This window comes from Balaenoptera ricei, chromosome 20 (genome assembly GCF_028023285.1).
Source record: "Balaenoptera ricei isolate mBalRic1 chromosome 20, mBalRic1.hap2, whole genome shotgun sequence".
Taxonomy (NCBI): domain Eukaryota; kingdom Metazoa; phylum Chordata; class Mammalia; order Artiodactyla; family Balaenopteridae; genus Balaenoptera; species Balaenoptera ricei.
In genome coordinates this window covers 21,002,088-21,025,582 of record NC_082658.1, presented here as the reverse complement: position 1 = coordinate 21,025,582, position 23,495 = coordinate 21,002,088, and the positions used below count along the sequence as shown (strand labels likewise).

Genomic DNA, 23,495 nt, shown 5'->3' with positions numbered 1-23,495 from the left:
CGATACCTGGGGACTGTCTAACTGGCTGATTCCCACGTGGTAAGTGGCTCCCGACCTCGCCCCCACGTGGTGTAAAGGGCCGGGAAAAGGGAGAGCAGGCAGAAGAGAGCCGCATCAGGGGCATTTAAAGTGTCTTGACGTCACGCACTGCCAGGAACTCAGCTGAGTTTTCAGCAGGACATTCCGGTCATCTTCCCTCCCTCCCCCCGAGCCTCTCCGCCCAAGTCCTTGGTTCTTCCCCTGCTGTTGCAGAGGGAGGAGCACTAAGCCCTCGGAACAGCCAGAACAGGGGCGTTCCCAGACGTCTATTGGCTCCGCCCTTTCTCCAAGAGGCTCTTCTTATTGGCCGGTGGGTGGGGCATCGGTTGTACAGTACACTCACCAGGGCCTCTGGGTGGCCGAGAAAACTGGCTGTCTCATGAATTATGCATGATGGCGTGTCGCGGCCCGGCGGGGCTGGGCGGGGATTGGCTGGAGGGACTGTAATTCAGCGGTTTCCGGAGCAGGGGCAGCGTAGACTGGTAGGGGGAGCCTGGGGTTCCGACGTCGCCGCGGAGGGAGCGAGCCCGAACCGGATCCTTGACAAGAACCCCAGCTCGGCGCTCATCCCACATCTGCTAGGCGAGACTCCGCGGCCTGAGAGACCCCGCGGCCCGCACCCCGGCGCAAGCGCAGCCCCGGCCAGTCGGGCCTCAGCCCGAGCAGCAGGTGAAGGGGATTAAGGGTGGGGCTGCCCCCCCGACGGCCTCCAGGCCTGGGCATCCCTGGACGGGGGCGGGGGGCGGGCGCTGGGAGCCCTTGGGGTGTTTGGGGGAGTAGTGGATGGAAACTTCAGTGGGTCGGGGGGGATGCGAGGAGAAACGGAGGGTCGCTCTGAAGGGACAACTCCCCGGGATGACAGGAGCCGGCCTCTGAAGGGACAGGGTGCGCTGGAAGGAAGTTTCGTTCTTTGGAGAAAGGGGAGACGCCGAGGAAGAGAGAGAATGGGCTGGAGGGGGAGGACTGTGGGGCGAGGGCACTCTAGGGTGGGGGGGGCAGGAGTGAGGGACATCCCCCCAACTTCCTGCTCCCTGGGGCTCTGGGGACGTTCCGGCCACAGGAGCGACTGTCACGCCGGCGGAGATCTCCACAGAGGTTGGTGGGGCGGGTTGGCAAGCGCCTCCTGCCCGCCTCCCGGCGGCTCCCGGCGGCTCCCGGCGGCTCCCGGCGGCTCCCGGCGGCTCCCGGCGGCTCCCGGCTGGGCCACTTCCTCCGCCTTGCCCTGTTCCCGCTCCTTTAGGAGCCAGCTGTGCCCCCCTGGAGGAGGTAGGAATAGGTGTCTTCCTCCTACAGCCTCATGGGCTGGTTGGTTGTGGGTAGGATTATTGCATAAGAATCAAGTTTCCTGTAGGGAAATTGACAGCCTTGTACTCTTTCTAAATTCCCTCCCATCTTTCTCTAGGTTAAAGTCGTGATTCCCTCCTCTCCCTTCTAAAAAAACAGAATAAAACCCCCATCAAGCCAGCTCTAGAGGGAAATAAACCTATTTCCTCCTTGACAATGTTCTTTTATAAACACCTGGTAAACTTGGCCAGAAGATAAATAAATAATTGAGCCCTTGCGTTTACGGGATTGTGGTGTTGCTTAATTGCATAGGACAGAATGAACCAATCCAGAGTGGGAGTTTTCTGTCTCAGAGCCAAGATCTTGGGTAAATGCGGAGGAGAGGGAAACGAAGACAGGCTGGCCTTGGCAAAGTCATGTGTGCAAACTTTACCTGTGTTTGGGGGTGTGGTTGCACTTAAGTTAGCAAAATTCAAACCATCACCCAAGTTGTTTTTTCCATGTTTAGTCCACATCCCTCTGTGTTATATCAGGTGGATATATGGTACTGACACACTTATTCTTATTAAAAATGTATGTAATGTGTCCCTGCTGGTTTTTATTGTGTGTGCATCTAAAGGGTATATTTATTCTGTGTGTGGGTTGTAATTTTTTGGCTGTCTGGGCTGATACAGCATTGGTTTGAATAAATCAGAACAGTGAATTATCTCGATCTTTTATATGTGGATTTAGACTGTGTTATGACTTGATTCAGCGAATTTTCTGTTTTATATTAAATATGTCTATTCCCTGAGTCAACACATTTATTTCCTTATTACATGTGCCAGACTGGGGTCCTAGTAGAATTTTTACTGTGACATTTGTACAGTGGGATGGAGGAAAGAAGTCTTCAAAACAAAACAAAAAATGTAGATGTTAGAGGCTTGATCTTAATCTCTATATCTGCTAGCGTATCCACCACAAAGAACCACTAGAAAATTCATAAATCTTTTATATGTAGTTCTTTTAGGAAGAATAGCCGTCTAGAAATATCCACAGTTATGACTTGACCCACAAAGGGTAGATAGTGCATATAACCTTAACTCTGTTTTGTAGATAAGGAAATTGAGAACAAAGGAACGAAACACTTGCCTGGGGCAGCAGAGTGTCATAGTGGTGGAATTTGTACCTTCTGTATATTTTGTTTGCTTTTGACTATCTATGCTTAAGTATTAGATCTTGATTTAGAGTGACTGTAGGCCCTGCTGGGAAAGGTGTCAGTGAAATTCTGACATATACCTAGGCAATGAAATACCACCAGTAGTCTGTAAGGCTCCAAGGGAGATATTTAATAAACAGGTGAAAAATGATGTACAAATGGGGTTTCCTTAGGTTTTTGGGTTTTGTTTTGTTTTGTTTCCTATCTAACTGCTATGTCTAACTTGGGAAGTAACTTTTTTAAAAAAAATATTTTATATTGGAGCATAGTTGATTAACAGTGGTGTGTTAGTTTCAAGCGTACAGCAAAGTGATTCAGTTATACATATACATGTATCTATTGTTTTTCAAATTCTTTTCCCATTTAGGTTATTACAGAATAGTGAGCAGTGTTCCCTGTGCTATACAGTAGGCCCTTGTTGGTTATCTATTGTAAATATAGCAGTGTGTAACCGTCAATCCCAAACTCCCAATCTGTCCCTCCCCACAAGTAGCTAACTTTTTAGTGTGCATAATTTACCATCAGAATTTAGCTGTTTGCTAATGGAAAGAGATATTTATTTAGGCAAGTTTGTAGGTGAAGGATAGTCATGACCTAAATGTCATTTAAACCAAAGTGCCTTGTGGCTTGATCAGTGGTCATTTGTGTCTCCAGAAAGTTGCTTTCTCCTCCCTGCCTCTGCACATCTTGACATTCAGATGGTGAGATGGGGCAGAGGTGGTGGCCATCATTACAGATACCGAGTCTGGCACCTTTTAATCTTATGGCTTTCTCAGAGGTGATGTACAAATCAACAAATATTTACTTTTTACAACTTTGTGAAAGTTGCTATGAGGAGAGGAACAAGACGCCTTGTTTACAGAACTTGAGGTCCACTGAGGCAGCTTCATAAATGCTTTGTCCATGTAGTGCAACATGTTTTCCTCAAAGAGATGGTGAGACGTTAAGCCTGTGCTGTCCAACAAGGTAGCTATTCTATGTTAAAAAACATATAGCACAGATATAGAACATTTCCATTATCGTAGAAAGTTCTGTTGGACAGTGCTTCACTAAGCGCTACAGGTCTTCAGAAGAAGGATTGGTTATGAGGCTTGCAGTTGTCTAGAAGTCTTCTTGCTAACTGAGAGCTTTGATCTGGGGCCCAAATAATGGTTGGCATTTGACAGATATAAAGAATTTGGGGTGAGGAGGTATGGTGATATAACACAAACAAAATCCTGGTAGATTAGGAAGGTAAGTAGGGGAGAAGGAGTGCCTGCATATAAGAGGTCTTGAATGCAAGACCAAGGAGTTTAAAGATTTTTGAGGCTGAATACTGGTGTTTAATTATGGAGTGCCTACCCCATGCCTGACCTTGGTTAACTTTTACAAAGTAAGTCGGTACATATGGCCTCTGCCCTAGGGGAGTTGTCACTGAAGCTGACCTTATACACTGGGTCAGCACTCAAAAAGAGGGGTCCTGACTTACCGGATTTGTGTTGTTAAGTGCAGAAGTGCTTTTTGAGGATTTTTAATTGGCTACAAATGTCCACTCACATTTTCTGTCTTCCATATTTAAAAAAATTGATCATAACTTTTGGGTCATGTATAACAACCAGCCAAAGAGCACTTGAAGGACATCCCCAAATCCTGGAGAACTCCTGGTGTCCTGGAGCAGCCTTGGTGAGGTCCAGCAGGATGACATCCCTGGGCTACTTCATACTTCAGTCTTTGTTGGTTATGGTGAAAAAAATTAATATTGTGATTACACATTTGTTGCCAGGAACCTTGGCTTACTATGGGGCACTTTTGTTAGGAATGCTAGATGTTACTTTGGTGGTAAGTTGTTTGAAATGTCTCCAGTTTTTAAAAGGAATAGCATATGCAAGAAAATTTCTGTTATGGTCAGTTCTCCTATATCAGTATTATCACAACTCAGTTCAGATCAGCAAGCATATTATATATTGAGAGCCAATTATTGTGCTAGGCAGGACCCAAGGATAATGCACTATGGTCCCTGTTTTCACAGAACCGGAAGTGGTGTTGTTGGGCTGGGGTATGTGCTGTGTCAGTATGGACTTAGGGTTGGGAAGATGACAGCACAGTGGTTCAGAGGTCAGGCTCTGGAGTCAGACACATCTGGGATTGGATCTTGGATCTGCCACTTCCTAGTCAGAATCTGAACCTCAGTTTTCTTATCTGTAAAAGGAGAAGATAACAGTACTTATCTCCTAGGGTTGTTGAAGACTCCAGGAGATAATGCAGGTAAAATACTTAGCATAACGCCTGGTACACATTACCAGGAGATTAACTCTTTTTAGGGGTGAGAGAAAGGCTTTATCATAGAGGGGTATTCAGATGGGAACACCTGAAAAGGGTTTTGTAGGATCGGTAGGAATTCTCCCAACAAAGCTGAGTGGTGAGTAGTGGCATTCAAGGCTGAGGGAACATGAGTGTGCAGAGGCTTAAAACAGCATAGTGTGTTCAGGGAGCTATAGGTAGAAGTTCTTAATTTAGGAGAACTGAGGGGAAAGGAAGCTACGGCTCTCAGCCCTTCTCTTCTGTTAATGATTGGGTTCAAATGTCATTAAGTTGTTTTGTCCTGTTTATGAAAGTAATGCATGCTATTGTAAATAAATTTATATTTGTAGAAATATAAACTATATTTTATATATATGTCTTATTAATTTGGTGTATGTTTCTCCAGCTTTTTTGCAGTTTTTTCTACTTACCAATTTATCTTGGACAATTTTATTGCAAATTCCTTTTTAACAGCCTAATAAAAGAATAATAAGGAAGGCAGATCTGCCCATCAAATAAAATAAGGTTTAGATTGGCTGGCTTTCCTTTCTGCTACCCCCCCATCCACATGAATAACTGACTTTCCTAATCACTGAACTTTTCCCTGACTTTTTAGCTACATCAAACAAGGAACTTATGTTTTGAGCTTTCCTAAGGTAACTGTTACTGTAGTGTCGAAATGCTTGGCCGGTGAGTTTGAGGGTTTCATGGTCCACAGTTGCAATAAGAGTTAAAAGAATGGCGATGAGATCAGACTTCCTGGGCTTTAATCCCAGATCCAGCACCTCTTAGATCTTGGGTCAGTCGCTTTAACTTCTCCAGGTTTCAGTTTCTCTGTCCATAATATGCAAATGCCAGGTCCAATTGTAAGGGATTTGTGAGGATTGAGCAAGATTTGAAGCAACGTATATGAAGTACTTTTGCACAGTGCTTGGGAGATAGCTAAAATTGGAGTGCTTAATAATTACTATTATTAAAAACTGCAGTATCTGTCTAACTATAGAGTCAGGCCAGTTATGATGCACAGTAGCCTTTAATGACCCAGAGGAAAGAAGGAGTAATCAGGAGATTCTAACCTAATAGGAAAAAAACTAAATGAATAGGGATGAGGGGGATTTACACTGTGGTGGAGGAAATGAAGTCTATCACGTAAAAGGAATAGACAAAGCAAACCGTAAATTCCTGTTTACACAGATGCCCTTGTCATACATATGTCTCTTTGCATCTTCTGACTGTGGCCCATTTATTTGAAGTAATATTCAACACATTAAATTTTTATGACCACTTAGGATTTGAACAGTCCCTTGGAGTTCTTCTTGATACAAAAAGCGCAGATAATATGAAAGGTTTGAGGGGTATGGGAGTCAGGCAAGGACGGTGGGACAGCATGAAGCCTGGGGGAGTGAGGCAGCATCCTAAGTAGAGTGAATGATCCGTACGAGGCTGGGAAGTGATTTGTCCCTTCACATCTGTGTGTGTGTGTGTGTGTGCGCGTGTGTTTTCATTGGAGGAGCCGAGCTTTGCTTTCCTGTCTTGTAACTTTCCTTTGCAAACAAATACTCAAAACAGCCTTGTGGTTTAAGAAGAGCCACTCAGCACCTCCATGAAACGGGTTCTCTCGCACCAGGTCTCCAGTTTGGGGTCAGAGAAGGCTGGAGAGAAAAGGCCTCCCTGCTGTTTCTTGGCCGAATGTGGGGCAGGAGGAAGCCAGCAGAGTTTGAAAGAGAAAGTAAACCTTCTGGTAAATAAATGGCTTCCCTATTGTGGAGGAGGAGTGCAAATTATTAGGGGGATGTTTGGGTAGTTTTTGTAGAAGCCGTTTCTGAAGACTGATTGAGATTATTGAAGGTGAGCCCGATTTAGGAAAACCCTGCCTGGTCTGCTGTGAACCGACTGTTTTCCCGCTTTGTTGATTGATTTTATTAGTTTGTGGCAGCCTGACCTCGCATTCTTGTTATGAGAATTGGAGGATTTGAGTGTGACCTTGAGCACCTGCTTAGGTGAAAGCTTCCTAAAATGTATGTTTTTCGCTTCTTTTCTAATGTTAATTTTGTTTTTACTTTTGAGCAAACGCTTTTCCTGACAGAGTCTAAAATCAGGAGACTTTCCTTTTGTTCTCTCCTCCCCCCGACCCCCCAGTTCACCCAAATGTAGTCCTCAAAACCTCAAACCCCAGATGTTAGCTGTGTAATTACCTCTCCTTTAAACCAAGCAAAGTGCAATCATGCATCGAGTTAGCATTAAAATCGTTGGCCTTCGAATTTCTTTCTACTTGTGGTTTAGACACAATAAATATTTAATCTCAGACCGACTTTGCCTGACAAATCAGTGTTATGTTTGGGCCTCTTTTTATCAGTAGGTTTAGGGAAAGCAAATTTATTGAAACATTAACCAAAAGAGAACGTAATTAGGATGGTCACTCTCTCGTGCACAGGGGCAGGTGGAATAATCAAAGCATTCTGAAGCCAAATCTCAATATTTATTCTTAATTCCACATGTTATTGTCCCTTTTCATTCGAGTACATAAATAAGAGTGGCCTGTAAGTAGAAGCAGCTGGGACACTTGAGGGTCCTAATTACTATGTTGAAGAATCCTAGGTTTATGGAGCCATTTAAGATTCCTGTTTCTCAAATGTACTGCTGTGGTAGGGGATGTCAGTAGGGGTGGGGGTGAGGGAGGTTAGGTGAACTCTGCACTTCCCACTCAATTTTGCTTTAACCTAAAATTGCTCTAAAAAGTCAAGCTTACTAATTAAAAAAAAATCCTGCAGAAATATCTGAGGTGTCCTGGGTCACATGTGCCCGGTGTACAGCTGTGTGATTCCAATGACTTCTTTCTACCTCAGGGTACCCTAAGCTTGGCAATGAGAGTTCCATCCTTTTACCCAGTGAGTATCTCCCAAGTAATGGAGAGTGAGATGAACCTGCTTCCCCTTTCCTTAGGAAAGATAGGTTAAGAATGCTAGTCTTGGGCTTCCCTGGTGGCGCAGTGGTTGAGAATCTGCTTGCCAATGCAGGGGACACGGGTTCAAGCCCTGGTCTGGGAAGATCCCACATGCCACGGAGCAGCTAGGCCCGTGAGCCACAACTACTGAGCCTGCGCGTCTGGAGCCTGTGCTCCGCAACAAAAAAAAAAAGAGGCCACAATAGTGAGAGGCCCGCGCACCGCGATGAAGAGTAGCCCCCGCTTGCCGCAACTACAGGAAGCCCTAGCACAGAAACGAAGACCCAACATAGTAATCAATCAATCAATCAATAAATCTTAAAAAAAAAAAAAAAAAAAAAAAAAGAGGACTATTTAAAAAAAAAAAAAAAAAAAAAGAATGCTAGTCTTAACCACAGATTTGCAGCAAGGATGTATCAGTTTTGTTTTTCAGTTCCAGACTTCAGTTTTCTTATTTGGGGGGGTGGGGTTTTAATCAGTACAGTAAGTGGAAAGTCTCCCCTTCACCTTATCCTCTGAACTCTCTCTCCCAGGGACAGCTAGTTACCTATTTCTTACTTATCTTTCTAGAGTGATTGTGCGTGTTATACAAGCAAATGTGTTATTCTCTCTCTCTTTTTCCTTCCAGGGATAGTAGCAAATTATACGCGTGACTCTGTATCTTACTTTTTGTCACTTTGTTTATCTTAGAAAATTCTCCATGTGAATATGTTTATATCCTCCTCATGTTTTTAAGATCTGCATAGTGTGGATTTAGGGTGGGATGAAATATTCAGTATTGTGATCTCACTTAGGAGAACTTGGAGGGGAAATTTCAGTTTATTGTTGCTTTAAAAAAAAATCTTCATAGTAGTCTTCTAGGCTAGGGATGTCATAATTTATTTAATATCCTAATGATAGGCATAGATTGCAGAATCTAAAGACAGGAAGCAGTGTTGTAAGTATCATCATGTTTGTCTTGAGGCACATATGAATAACTCTGTACCTGTATACTTTTAATCATCATATGCATACTGTTTAGAAATGTAGATTTTCAATGAACAGAGTGCACATTTCCCTCCTCAAACGTAAATTTAATTCTGGGGAGAAGTCTAGCTACCTCATTTTTTTTTTTTTTAATATTTATTTATTTGGCTGCGCCGGCTTAGTTGCGGCAGGCGGGATCTTTGTTGCCATGTGTGGGATCTTTAGTTGCAGCATGAGGTGTCTTTAGTTGCAGCATGCGGGATCTAGTTCCCTGACCAGGGATCGAACCCGGGCCTCCTGCATTGCGAGCATGGAGTCTTACCCGCTGGACCACCAGGGAAGTCCCTAGCTACCTCATTAAATATGAAACCCCAGTGAGTGTCTGTTACTTGGGCAGGTAGGAATTGTTGCACACCCCGCCCACCCCCCCAATTTTTTTTAAAGCTTGCTGTTCATATACCTATGATACCAAGGTCCAGCTTCTATTAATGTCAACCACTCCATCCTTAAATCACCACAAACTGTTTTGTGTAAGCTCCTGCTACTCCTTTGGCCAGTGGTGGTGGGGTTTTTGTTTTTGTTTTTATATTGTTCCCATGGATGGTTTGCTCATTGATGCTTCTGTTTGAGTTGTCTGTAGCAGGAATTCGCAGAGTGTTGTCCGCAGACCCCGGTGGGTCTCAGAGCCTTTCATGGTGGGTCTTTGAGATCGAAACTATTTTTATAGCATTATTTGTGTTTTTTATGTAGTTGGCATTTGCACTTATACTAGTAGTCATGGTACTCAGTGCACTCTCAGGAAAAAAAAAAATCTGATTTCCCTTAAGAATGTCTGTGATCAAACAGTAAACAATATTAATTTCATTATCTCTCAGCTCTTGAGGACGTCTTTTTGATATTCTATAATGAAATGGAAGGGATGCCTAAAGCACTTCTGCATAGAGAAGTACAGTAGAAAAGCTCTGTGGTATTGTTTGAGTTGTGATCTCATACTAGCTGCTTTTTTCATGAAACACCATTTTTACTTGAAAGAATGACTGACAGACCGATGGGGGTATTGGTAGGTATCTTCTCAGAAATGAATGAAGGGGAGCTTTCTCTTCAAGGAAAACAGTTGACAGTATTTGTTACCGACGATAAAGTTTAAGCTTTCGATGATAAATTAGAGTGTGAGAAAACTTGTATCCACTACTGTGAGTTTGACGGCTTCCCAGTATTAATTAACATAATTTTTTGACAATAACAAATGTGATTTTGTGATAGATTATAATGAAGTGTGTTGACATTTGCAAGGTCTGCATGTCTCTGAAGTAGTGTTTTCCAAATGATTAATGCATGGCATTACAAAATCATGCATGGGAAAACATTCTACTCAGAATGCAAGATAGACTAATGGATCTTAATGTAACTGAGTATGAAGAGTTCATGCTGTGGTTTCAGAATCTGCATTGCATCTAACCTTTAAGAAACTACTACTTGTCAAGTTTTGGTGTAGTATTAAAGAATATCCAAAGTTATCTGCAAAGATTATTAAGATACTCTCCTCCTTTTCCAATTAGTATGAAGCCAAAATTTCTTCTACACTTCAACCAGAACAACATACTGCAACAGACTGAAAGAAAAACAGAGCTGTGAGAATCCAGCTGTCTTCTGTTAAGCCAAGCATTAGAGAAATCATTAAAGAAATTTCCAAAACTTTAACAATGCCACTGTTTCCATGAATTTTTGTTGTTGTTGTTGTTTTGGAAAATAAGTTATTTTTCATAGAGATTTTATTTATGTAATAGGTTTATTGTTTTTTTAATAAATTAATAAATATATTTAAAATTTCTCAGTTTTAATTTGTAATACAGTAAACATTGGTAAACCTCCATAGAGAAAAGCTCTTAGGGGTCCCCAATTTTTAAGGATATAAAGGGTCCTGAGAACAAAAAGTTTGAGACTGTTGGTCTAAAGGTTTTAGCATAGGAACCCCTGGGATACTTGTTTAAAAAACAAGATTCTATGCTTCTGTTCTAGAGCCTGGTTTAGTAGATTTAGGGTCATTTTTAACAGGCAGCCCTGATACAGGTGGTCCTTGGTTTGAGAAATGCTGCCCTAATGAATCATAAGCTATAAAAGTCTTCAGATTAGTGAAGTCATATCCACAGGGTTTAGAAATCATTGTTGTTTTGGGGATAAAGGTAAATGGTAGATATGTGGTCCACTAAGTAAAAATGCTTTGGAGATTTCTTTTTATTCTGTTTGTTCTTCTTAGTATTTATGGACCTGAATATTAATCAAATAGATTATGACTATCAAAAGCATCACTTTACCAGATTAATGTTCAGTTTGGTTTTATTGATAGACTATCCATGAACATATTAAGACAGTTTCTGAAGGCTTGGATTAACTTCTAAAGACAATCCTAGTAAAGAATTGTCTTTAAATTCTATAAGAAGTGTTCTATTTCAGACATGTCTTTAACTTCAGTACATGTAATGTAAGTAAAGCTCTCATTTTCCTTTCTTCTTGTAATTGGTTGTATTACTAATTCAAAGAGAAATTTATTTGTCAGAGATCGTACAGCAGAAATAAGACTTAAAAACACAACATTTGACTCTACTAGCCTGGAGTTTGAAGACTCCAAGTTTGTGTTCTGGTTCTCTCATTATCTGTTGTGATCACTTAACATTTCTGTCCTTATCTGTAAAATGGGAATCACAACCTACTTGATGGAATTGTTTTGTTTAAAATAAATTTATTTATTTATTTATTTATTTATGGCTGTGTTGGGTCTTCGTTGCTGCACGCGGGCTTTCTCTGGTTGTGGCGAGCGGGGGCTACTCTTTGTCGCAGTGTGTGGGCTTCTCATTGCGGTGGCTTCTCTTGCTGCAGAGCACGGGCTCAAGAGTGCAGGCTCAGTAGTTGTGGCACACGGGCTTAGTTGCTCTGCGGCATGGGGATCTTCCTGGACCAGGGCTCGAACCCGTGTCCCCTGTATTGGCAGGCGGATTCTTAACCACTGCGCCACCAGGGAAGTCCCTGGAATTGCTATATTATCTTGGGACCCCAGGGTACTCTTTGGCTGAGTGGTTGACTGGAAAATCCAATGTGAATTCATGCTTCAGGCCAGGTTCTGTATGGGTGTGATTTTTAGAATTTACATCATAAGCTAGCCCCAACCTAAACTGGAATAGTGTTTCTAAATTCTAAATTATTATCTTTATAAGTATTTATTCTTTTTCTTTCTAAGCCATGTCCACCACCTCACTTACATTGTCAGATTATAATTTCATGAGTAATTGAGGCTTTTTCGTAAACTTTGCTTGTGTAGATGCTAATGGATAGGATCAGCTGTTCTCTGAAGAGTGCTCACATCATGCAAAATTATAATGTACAATGAGGTCACTTATTTTTCCAAGTATATTATTCATTTTGATAAGTCTTTCATAGAAAAGCTTGTCTAATTGGGGAGATAGCTTATCTTTCTTCTTAAATATAATTGAAACTTTATGGGGTCAGACTTATCTTTTAAAAATATTTTTCATAAAGCTCAATTAATACACTTTAAAAAAGTAATAGATTATATATTTAAGAGCAGTTTTAGGATACATAAAAATTGAGCAGAAAGTACAGAGAGTCCCCCTATACCCCCCTCTTCTCTGTCCTTCCCAGTTTCTCCAATTATTGATATCTTGCCTTAGTGTGACACATTTGTTACCATTGATGAGCCAATATTGACACGTTATTATTATTATTATTATTTTTTAAAGGCATTAACTTTTAAAAAAAATTTATTTATTTTATTTTTTTTATTTTTGGCTGTGTTGGGTCTTCATTGCTGCGCTCAGGCTTTCTCTAGTTTCAGCGAGTGGGGGCTACTCTTCGTCGAGGCGCACTGGCTTCTCATTGCGGTGGCTTCTCTTGTTGCAGAGCACGGGCTTTAGGCACGTGGGCTCAGTAGTTGTGGCTCGCGGGTTCAGTAGTTGTGGCATGCAGGCTCAGTAGTTGTGGCACACGGGCCCAGTTGCTCTGCGGCATGTGGGATCTTCCCAGACCAGGGCTCGAACCCGTGTCCCCTGCATTGGCAGGCAGATTCCCAACCACTGCGCCACCAGGGAAGCCCCATGGCAGGCGGATTCTTAACCACTGCACCACCAAGGAAGCCCGACACATTATTATTAACATTAGAGTTCACTCTGTTTGCATTCTAGGAATTTTGACAAATGTATGATGACATATATCCACCATTACAATATCACACAAAATAGTTTCACTGCCCTACAAATCCCCCGTACTCCACCTATACATCCCTCCCCCAAACCCCTGGCAACCACTGATCTTTTTAAATATCTGCATAGTTTTATCTTTTCCAGAATGTCATGCAGTTGGAATCATACAGTATGTAGCCATTTCAGATTGCCTTCTTTCACTTGGCAACATTCATTCAGATTCCCCATGTCTTTTCAAGGCTTGATAGTGCATTTCTTTTTATTGCTGAATAATATTCCACTGTCTATATGTACCACGGTTTGTTTATCCATTCACCTATCGAAGGACATCTTGATTGTTTCCAAGTTTTGGCAATTAAGAATGAAGTTGCTGGGGGCTTCCCTGGTGGCGCAGTGGTTGAGAATCTGCCTGCCAATGCAGGGGACACGGGTTCGTGCCCTGGTCTGGGAAGATCCCACATGCCGCGGAGCAACTAAGCCCGTGAGCCACAGCTACTGAGCCTGCGCGTCTGGAGCTTGTGCTCTGCAGCGGGAGAGGCCGCGACAGTGAGAGGCCCGCGCACCGCGATGAAGAGTGGCCCCCGCTTGCCACAACTAGAGAAAGCCCTCGCACAGAAACGAAGACCCAACACAGCCATAAATAAATAAATAAAATTTAAAAAAAAAAAAAAAAAAAGAATGAAGTTGCTGTAAGTATTCATGTGCAGGTTTTTGTATAGACATAAGTTTCAGCTCATTTGGGTAAGTATCAAGGAGCAGTATTGCTAGATCCTAACTGAAGGAAGGAGTAAGAATGGTGGGTTGGAGGGTCACCAAGTTGAAGGGATACTGCTCTGTCACCATCCTGCTCACCCTTTTAGTGATATTGGACACAGCTGAGCATCTTTTTTTTTTTTTTTCCTTAAAACATTCTCTTCTCTTGGCTTCTGTGACAACATTTCCCCTGGTTTTTCTTCAGTCTTGCTGGTCTTTCCTGCTTGCCTTTCCTGTTTCATCTACCTGAACACTAATGTTGAAGTGCCTCAGGCCTCTGTCTGGGGCTCTCTTTTCTCCTCTTTTTCTGTATTCTCTCCTTGGGTTATCTTATCCATTACTTTGACTTTATCATCTACATCCTGATGACTGACTGACTACCAAGGGCGTATCTCCAACCCAGGTGTCTCCAGGCTCCCAATTCCTGTGTCCTGATGCTTAATTGACATTTCCCCTTGGACAGTTGTAGTTATCTCCTGTTTATCTTGTCCAAAACATAACAATTTTTAAAAAAATTGAAGTAGTTGGGGACTTCCCTGGCGGTCCAGTGGTTAAGACTTCACGCTTCCAGTGCAGGGGGCACAGGTTTGATCCCTGGTTGGGGAACTAAGATCCCACATGCTGCGTGGTGCAGCCAAAAAAAAAAATTGAAGTAGTTGATTTACAATATTGTGTTAGTTTCAGGTGTACAGCAAAGTGATTCAGTTAAATATATATATAAATTTTTTCAGATTCTTTACTGTTATAGGTTATTACAAGATATTGAATATGGTTCCCTGTGCTATAAAGTAAATCCTTGTTGTTTATTTTATATATAGTGGTGTATGTCTGTTAATCCCATACTCCTAATTTAAACCTCTCCCCAAGAAACATAACTCTTAAGCTTTCTGACCACAAGCTTGTGCCCTTCTTCCCACTCAGCTTTTCCCATCTGAGTAAATGGCATCACCACCTAGCCCATGGTACAAGCCAAAAACCTAGGAATAGCCTTAATTCCCCCTTTCTCTCATACCTCTCCTTCTCTTCAAATCATCAGCAAGTCCTGCTGCTGGTTCTACCTCTAAAGTTTTCTTAAATTCCTTTACTTGTCTCGTCCTGACTTCTGGTCCTGCTCTATGGTAGACTAGATACCCTGAAAACCTCCCGTGCAAAACACCAAGAAATGTTGGATACACTGAGCTCTCCAGGAAATTAGGGAAATCTTCAGAGGCAAAAATCAAACGGAATCGCAGCAAAATAAGGGAGAAGTCAGCCTATGATGGGTGTGGGTGTGGGGGGCATTTCCCTATCCCCATTGCTAAAGATTTTTAGATTAACAGCCCCTCTAGGCAGCAGACAGGGTCTTGCTCTTGGTAAGGAGTCGGCCAAGTCTAAAAGAATTCCTAAGCATAGGCCTGTCCATTTTAAGATTTGAATTTACACTCTCTTTGGTCCTGGAAACTCCAATCTGAGATTTTTAACATAATAAGGTCCCTTTTCCTTTAGGAGTCAGAACAAATAGCTTACATCCTTCCAGATGCCATATCTGAAGTATGACCCCAGTCGCTCACTATCCTACATCTTTACTGCTCTTATCACAAGTGATAATTATCGTCCTCATTTACTTGTCTGTCTTCCTCCATCTCAAGGAGGGAAGAGACCTGTCTGTCCTGTTCACCACTCTGTACCTCTATACTACCGAAGGGTTTTTGTATTTTTTTTTTTAAATGAATGGGTCAGTGATTCGAGTAAGTAGGCTCCTTCTGAGAGAAAATAAAATGATGTTGCATCAATTTTATTTTATTTTGGTACTAAGCATTTCACTTTAAAACACAGTTTAAATTTTTATCCAGAGTAATGCATACAAATAATTTAGAAATCGAAGAGTACTGAAAGACTTACATTGAAAACAATAGTCTTCTGTCCCATCCATTCTCATTTCCAAGTATTGCTTCCCACAGACAGCTGCTTTGAAAGCATTTAGCTTTTTGGGGGGGGGGGTATTTACTTCTATGCTTCTAGGTAATAAGCTTATGCTGGTATTTTTAAAAATTTTTTATTGGAGTATAGTTGATTTACAATGTGTTTCAGATGTACAGCAAAGTGACTCAGTTGTACATGTACATATATCCACTCTTTTTTAGATTCTTTTCCCATATAGGCCATTACAGAGTGTTGAGTTCTCTGTACTCTACAGCAGGTTCTTTTTAGTTATCTATTTTGTATATAGTAGTGTGTATATGTCAGTCCCAATCTCCCAGTTTATCTCCCCATCCCCTGATACGCTGCTACTTTTGAAATATCAAATCTTAGACACCTTTTAACTTCCTATTACCATTGGTGAAGGTTTTCTTTCACCACCGCTCTTCCTTCCCATACCTCACAATGAAATCATGATTTTTATTTTTTATTTTTTTATCATCATAATCTTTAAACCACTTTAGTTAAACCACTAAATCATGCATTTTATTTTGACTAAATAAGTATTGTTCACTGATAAGCCAATTAGTGTACTATGATTACATTTCCTTTCTCATGCAAATATTTGTTTTTTCTGGAGTTAATGTTTTTATCTTAAAAATTGATTTAGTTTTCTTATACCTATTGCTAACTTTCCCCAAATGTTCCAGCAGTTCTCTCAAATGCCTGGCAGTTTACTTCAGATATTTACACATATTGACAATCTATTCATCATTTTCTTGGCATCCCTCTCACCCCATCGTCCTGCTACAATCTGGGTCTCCTTTTATTACTCTCCTATGTCAGATTCCCTTTTTCCTAGATCTCGCGTCTTCCTCTTTCTGGCTTGATTGCTTCATTTGCTGAACCACAAATTCTAGTAACACGCTATCAGGAAAAGGTGCCTGGGAAGTAAATTTTCTTTTGAGCATCTGAAATCTCTTTATTCTTTCTTCACACTTGAATGATCGTTTGGGTGGGCACTGAATCATTTGTTCATCATTTCGAAGGCATTGTTGGCTCAGTTGGCTTTGAATCTTTCAGTGTCTGTGTTGAAAGTTTTTTTTTTTTTTTTTTTTTTTTTTGGCTGTGTTGGGTCTTCGTTGCTGGGCGTGGGCTTCCTCTAGCTGCGGCGAGTGGGGGCTACTCTTTGTTGTGGTTCGCGGGCTTCTTATTGCAGTGGCTTCTCTTGTTGCGGAGCACGGGCTCTAGGCGCACGGGCTTCAGTTGTGGCACATGGGCTCAGTAGTTGTGGCTCGTGGGCTGTAGAACGCAGGCTCAGTAGTTGTGGTACACGGGCCTAGCTGCTCCGTGGCATGTGGGATCTTCCGGGACCAGGGCTCGAACCTGAGTTCCCTGCATTGGCAGGCGGATTCTTAACCACTGTGCCACCAGGGAAGTCCCTGTGTTGAAAGTTTGATGCTGTTCTGATTTCTGATCCTCTCCAAGAGGCCTGATTCTTTTCTCTGGAAGTTTGTATGACTTCTTCATTCCCACTGTTCTGAAATTTCACAGAATGTGCCTTCATGCGGGTTTATTTTCATTCATTGGATTGGGTTCTAGATGGGTCCCTTTCAATCTGGAAAGGGAAATTCTTATTATTTCTTTGATAATTCCCGCTTTACCATTTTCCCCTTCTCTTTTTCTGTGAATCCTCTTGGTCAGATATTGGATCTTTTGGACAGATCATCTGAGTTGTGTTTTGTTTTGTTTCCCCTCTGCTTCTATTTTCCATCTTTTTTGTTGTGGATTATATTCAAGGAGGTTTCCTTGGCTCTTTCAACCCATCTATTTAGTTTTAAACTCTGGGTGTTACTCTCAATTTCAAGAGTCCTTTCTCAGTTGCCATTTTCATCTTCATTTTTATCCTATTCCTGAGACATATATAATTTGTCTCTTTGAGGATATTATTTATAGTTTTGTGAAATTTTTGTATACGCCTAGTGTTTTCTGATTCCTGAATTCCTCTTTTCTTTTGTTCATCTCTCTCTCTCATGTTGGAGGTTTTCTTCAGAAGTCTAGTAGTTCTTAGTTAAAGTTGAATGGTCATATTTGCTTGTTGGGCTTCCCTGTGGGGTGATTGGGGGAGGCCCTGTTTGCCAGGGTTCTGGGAGCTTCTCACCTAATCTCTGTTGTTTTAGTTCAGTGACTCTCTTGCCCTCAGCTGTGCCTGGTGTCCTCAAGCCTGGACTTGGCTTTCTCCAGACAATAAGTATTCTTTCTGTCTTCTGCTGGGTTCGGAGAAAGGTAGTTATCTGGAGGATCTAAATGCTTTTTATACAGATTTTTCAACCAATTCTCCTGTTTTTAGCCAAACTTCTTATCCCTCCCTTCAACCATACCTACCACCTCCAACTTTGAGCTTTTTCAGGGTTATACAGCATACCCTTACTGTTCAGTTTTCTCAGCAGTGCTAGGCAGTTACCATCACTCTGCTTTCTGGATTCCAGAATTTTATTGACATCTTTTGTCCACTGTCATCTCATTTCCCATTCTTTGTCCTTGTGGGTTCGTACCCGTTGCCCCTGCTTTACTGTCACTTTAGAAGGCCTGTGGGTCATGTTTAACCAGAAGATCTGTGTCATGTCCTCTTGAGCACCCCTGTGTTTGCACATGCTGGTCCCGCTGCTTGGGCTGGTTACCCCTTCCTCTCTAGCGTTACCAGCTCTCCTGCAGAGCTACTGTACCTTGGAAAGCCAGCGTACCTTGTAAAGTGTAGCACCATTCCATTTCCATGTAATTACCTTGTTATTTGTCTGCCTTTCTTTCAAAACTGTATCCTCCTTGACAGGAGGGACCAGTTTGGACAAGTCCCAGGAACACCATTCACCTTGTTATTTTGGAGTTATGTTCCAGGAGTACACCCTGGACTTGCGCACTCCTCTCACCCTGGCAGAGAGACTATGAATTCTCCAATTCTGTGTTCCTTGGGGCTTAGCAAAGCACCTGGGAAAGAGGCACTCAAATGTTCAGTGAACTAGTGACACCTCTACATGTGGCCTTCTAAATGTCACAAGTTGGCTAGAAAGCCTCTGAGGTGGAGATGTAGTGTATACATGATGACCATACTTAACCACACTGTATTGTATGGTTTTTGTTAGTTTGTTCATTTTTTTGTTTTGTTTTGAATTTTGGCTGCACTGAACAGCTATGCGGGATCTCAGTTCCCTGACCAAGGATTGAACCCGTGCCACAGCAGTGAAAGCCCGGAATCCTAACCACTAGGCCACCAGGGAACTCCCTTGTATGTTTGAAAGTTGTGAAGAGAGTAGATCTTAAAAGTTCTCATCACAAGAAAAAAAAACTACCTTTGTGAAGTGACGGATGTTAACTAAACTTACTGTGGTAAGCATTCCACAATATGCACATATTTCAAATCACTGTGTTGTATACCTAAAACTAATACAATGTTATATGTCAATTATAGCTCAATAAAACTGAGGAAGAAAATAAAAGAAAACCTCTGAGAAAATGATATATTTTGTTTCTGTGCATTTTTGTCTACTGAGATCACAGTTATGTGATAAACTTTTTTTTTCAGACCCCAACATATTCTTCGGAAGAATAGCAACTGTGACCCTTTTTTTCTGCCTGGATAGAAGATTTTCTCTTTGTAATCAGACTTTTCCCCACCATTCTAGCCATATTTTTCTAGTTGTAAAATTGAAGGCTTGACTTTGCCCTATTTTGTGGTGGAAAGAACACTAGACTAAGTCAGGAGACTGATTATTGGATGTTGTTCCCAATGGTCGTGTCAGTGGTCTATTTCCATGCCTGTGAAGTGAAGAGGTTGGATTTTATATATTTTAAGAGCTCTTAAACAACAGCAACAATAACAACAACCATATGCTTTTTTTTTTTTTTTTTTAATTTATTTTTGGCTGCATTGGGTCTTCGTTGCTGCACGCAGGCTTTCTCTAATTGCAGTGAGCGGGGGCTACTCTTTGTTGCGGTGAGCGGGCTTCTCATTGTGGTGGCTTCTCTTATTGCGGAGCACGGGCTCTAGGCACGCAGACTTCAGTAGTTGTGGCACGTGGGCTCAGTAGTTGTGGCTCGTGGGCTCTAGAGTGCAGGCTCAGTAGTTGTAGTGCACGGGCTTAGTTGCTCCGCGGCATGTGGGATCTTCCCAGACCAGGGCTCGAACTCGTGTCCCCTGCATTGGCAGGCGGATTCTTAACCACTGCGCCACCAGGGAAGCCCACTATGTGCTTTTTGTTATTGAGTTGGAGCCCAAGTATCTTGAGGGTACAGCATTGAAAAGCAGGCAATAGATTTCCTGTGTAAAGAGATTTACTATTGATTCTAGGTTGGGTCTTAGACCTTTCACTTTGGGAATATCTCAAAATAAACTTACTCATCCGAGTGGTTTTATGAGATATCTCATTTCAGTGTCTATATGTCAGTATTTAGTTATATAATTTCTTCGGTTCTCCAGTACTACCAACAGGCTCATGTCATGTAATGTCCCCTTTTGGATGGCGGCAGGGAGCTGAAGTCTCATTACTGCGATTTAAGGAGTAACAACTCTACTGTGTAACAGTTTAGCTTGATAGGAAAAGCCTTATAGTAAAAAAGAATTTTTGTAATGCTTACATTTTCGTATAAATTCTTCTGTTGGGAAACTGTACATATTTGCTTTGTCACTTATAGAAAATTTTTATGAATTATTGTACCTATTAGCTCATGCTTAAGGAAGACCAGCTTATGCCATTATGTGAAGTTAATTAGCTGCTTAAGGTATTTCAGTCTTTGCGCTAAAAGTATGTTACAGATTTTTTTAACTTATTAATTTTCATACCTTTTTTTTTTTTTTTTTTATGTCTCTGTTGGGTCTTTGTTTCTGTGCGAGGGCTTTCTCTAGTTGTGGCAAGCGGGGGCCACTCTTCATCGCGGTGCGCGGGCCTCTCACTATTGCGGCCTCTCTTGTTGCGGAGCACAGGCTCCAGATGCGCAGGCTCAGTAATTGTGGCTCACGGGCCCAGTCGCTCCGCGGCATGTGGGATCCTCCCAGACCAGGGCTCGAACCTGTGTTCCCTGCATTGGCAGGCAGACTCTCAACCACTGCGCCACCAGGGAAGCCCCAATTTTCATACCTTTATTCAACAATTATTTGAGCATCCTCTAGGTACTGGGGAAGTAACAGTGAACAGAAGAAAGTCTGTTCTCATGGAGCTCACGTCCCTAGCAGGTGGTGATGGAGGAGAGAAACAAAAAAGAAATCTATGGTGTATTGGATGGTGATGAGTATGTGAAGAAAAATTCCGCAGGGGTAGATGTGCTGTTTTAGATAGTGGTGTCAAGGGACATTTGTACAGAGACCTGAATGAAGTGAGGGAACGAGCCAAGTAGCTGTCCAGGGGAAGAGCTTTCCAGGAGAGAGAAGAAGGTACAAAAGGCCTAGGGCAGAAATGGGTGTGGTGTGTTCCAGAAGCAGAAAGGAGAGAGGTGTGAGCAAAGGAGTGTGAGCAGTGGGAGAGGTCAGAGAGGCATCCAGGGCAAAATGGACTGACTCTCTGCTGGGCCATGGTGGGAGTTTGGATCTTCTTCTGAGTGGGTTTTGAGCAGAGGAATGAAATGATCTGACTTGTATTTTGAAAAGATCTATAATGTGGAGAATAGGCTGTAGAGGGACAGGAGTGAGAGCATCAAGCATCAGTTAGGAGTTTGTACAGTAGTTTAGGTAAGAGCTGATGGTGACTTGGATTAAGATTGTCGCAGTGGAGGTAGTGAGAATTTCTCACGTTCTAGATATGTTTTGAAGGTAGAGTCCACAGGATTTGTTAATGGATTGGATGTTGGGGGGAGAGAAGCAGAGAGAAGGAGGAGGAGGAGGAGGCAGGGAAGGAGGAGATAGAGGAGAAGGAGGGAGAGGAGTCAAGGCTTATATTAAAGGTTTTTAGTGTGAGCACATGCAAGAGTGGAGGTGTCATTTGCTAAAATGGGGAAGATTGGAGGGGAAGTTGGCTGGGAGAGGTTTTTTTTATTTTATTTTTGGCTGTGTTGGGTCTTCTTTGCTGCACGCGGGCTTTCTCTAGTTGCGGTGCGCAGGCTTCTCATTGTGGTGGCTTCTCTTGTTGTGGAGCACAGGCTCTAGGCTTCAGTAGTTGTGGCTCATGGGCTCTAGAGCGCAGGCTCAGTAGTTGTGGCTCACGGGCTTAGTTGCTCTGTGGCATGTGAGATCTTCCCAGACCAGGGGTCAAACCCGTGTCTCCTGCATTGGCAGGTGGATTCTTAACCACTGCGCCACCAGGGAAGTCCAGGGAGAGGTTTTTAATGAAAGGGTTAGTTTGGGGTACATTAAATTTGGGATGCTTGTTAGACCCCCAAGTGGAGATATTGAGTAAGGCAGTGAGATAGAGGACTCGAGTTCATGGGAAAGGCTAGGGCTGGAGATGTAAATTTGGGGATTGTCAGATGTTATTTTGAAGGAGTGCGACTGGATGAATCATTTAGAAAATGAGTGCATAGAGGAAAGAAGAGATTAACTAGTGAAATAGTTTTAACAGCGAAGTCTTTCCCTTTAAAACTCCAAATTCCTTTCTCACGGAAGTTGGACTCTATCAAGATGGTATTCCATCACTATGTTAGTAAAAATGTTCTAGTCACCAAGTGCCATAAACCAACTGAAATTTAGTAGGATAAAGCAGCAACCATTTTATTGTGCTGACAGATTCTGTGGGCAGGGATTTGGATAGCATGGCAGGGATGGCTTGTCTTTGCTCCGCAAGGTCTGAGGCCTCAGCTGGGAAGACTTGAACATCTGGGGGCAGTTATCATCGGGAGGCTGCTTCACTCACATATCTGATGCCTGGGCCGGGATGAATCAAAGGCTGATCTCAGCTGGGACTGTACACCAACTGCCTCTGTGTGACCTCTCTGGCCTTGGGTTTCTCACAGGATGTTGGTTGGGTTTTGGAAAATGAGCTTTCTGAGAGAATCAGGCCTTTATAGTTGCATATCAATACTTCTGTTGGTTGGAGCGGTCGTGGGCTTAGCTAGATTCAAGGACAGGGAACAAAGACCCCTTCTCTCAGCAGGAGTAGTATCGGAGAATTGGGGGCATTCTAGTGTGTGTGGCAACCACCACAAATGCCCTTTGAATTTGAGGTTCTGCCCCCAAACCACAGTTACTTTGAAGGAAGGCGTTCTAACACAGGATCCGTGGATATGGATTCTCAGCCCCAGTTATATGGTGCTCCATGCTAAGTGACCAGGATTACCTTAATATCTCTTACAGGGAAAGTGACCTGAATAAATTCAAGAAAAGGTTCTTCCTTCTCTTCAATAAGTGTTGAACTATATTGTGGGTCTGTGAAACTGAGATTCAGAAATTTAAGTTCCCTTTCTCCACTTTATTTGTCTGTCTTAAAAGAATTTATTACTAACTTACATAGCATTCTAGATCAATGGATGCTTTTTGACTCTTTTATTTGGGCTTTGACCAAAGATAACAGTACCTACAGGCTTTTTTCCCCAGCAACTTGCCCTTCTCCTCCCTTTGTTGCCTTCAAGCCTGGAAATTTTGACGTGATGGTTTGCTTGCCCAACTTAACAGTTGTTTCTCAAAGGCTAAACTGCTGTTTGTAAAAGTTGGTGGCTTGCCTCTGATTCCTGTGAGGGTGAGTCCCTCAGCATTCAAAGCTCATTGGAAGGATGCTTTGCTTCTCTCTAGAAAAACCTCCAAATTCTAGGTAACCAATCATACAGGGTAGAGCTAATCTTGTTTTCCTAGATGCGGTTGCATATTGGTGCCATACTTTTCAGTATTGTAGCCATCGGTGAGTGTTCAGTAGGAACTTTTGCAGTGGAGGTGGTGTTTATATGTGTGAGTAAAGGAAGCTATAAAGGAAATACTCATTTGGTGTCTTAAATTTGATAT

The 23,495-nt window shown here is 42.3% G+C and overlaps 1 protein-coding gene across 5 annotated transcripts in view; it reads left to right on the top strand.

Annotated features, from left to right (window-relative positions):
* The first annotated feature begins 504 nt into the window (after nt 1-504).
* Nucleotides 505-23,495, top strand: part of STAT3 (signal transducer and activator of transcription 3) — a 65,573-nt gene continuing 42,582 nt past the window's right edge. For 2 of the 5 annotated variants that reach the window (XM_059908518.1, XM_059908517.1), the window contains exon 1: nt 6,380-6,542. In XM_059908518.1, the coding sequence (XP_059764501.1) occupies nt 6,491-6,542 (52 nt within the window). In that variant the 5' untranslated portion in view covers nt 6,380-6,490. Of the gene's footprint in view, nt 709-6,379; nt 6,543-23,495 lie in introns of those variants that run through there. The other 3 variants (XM_059908515.1, XM_059908514.1, XM_059908516.1) reach the window with 2 other exon arrangements.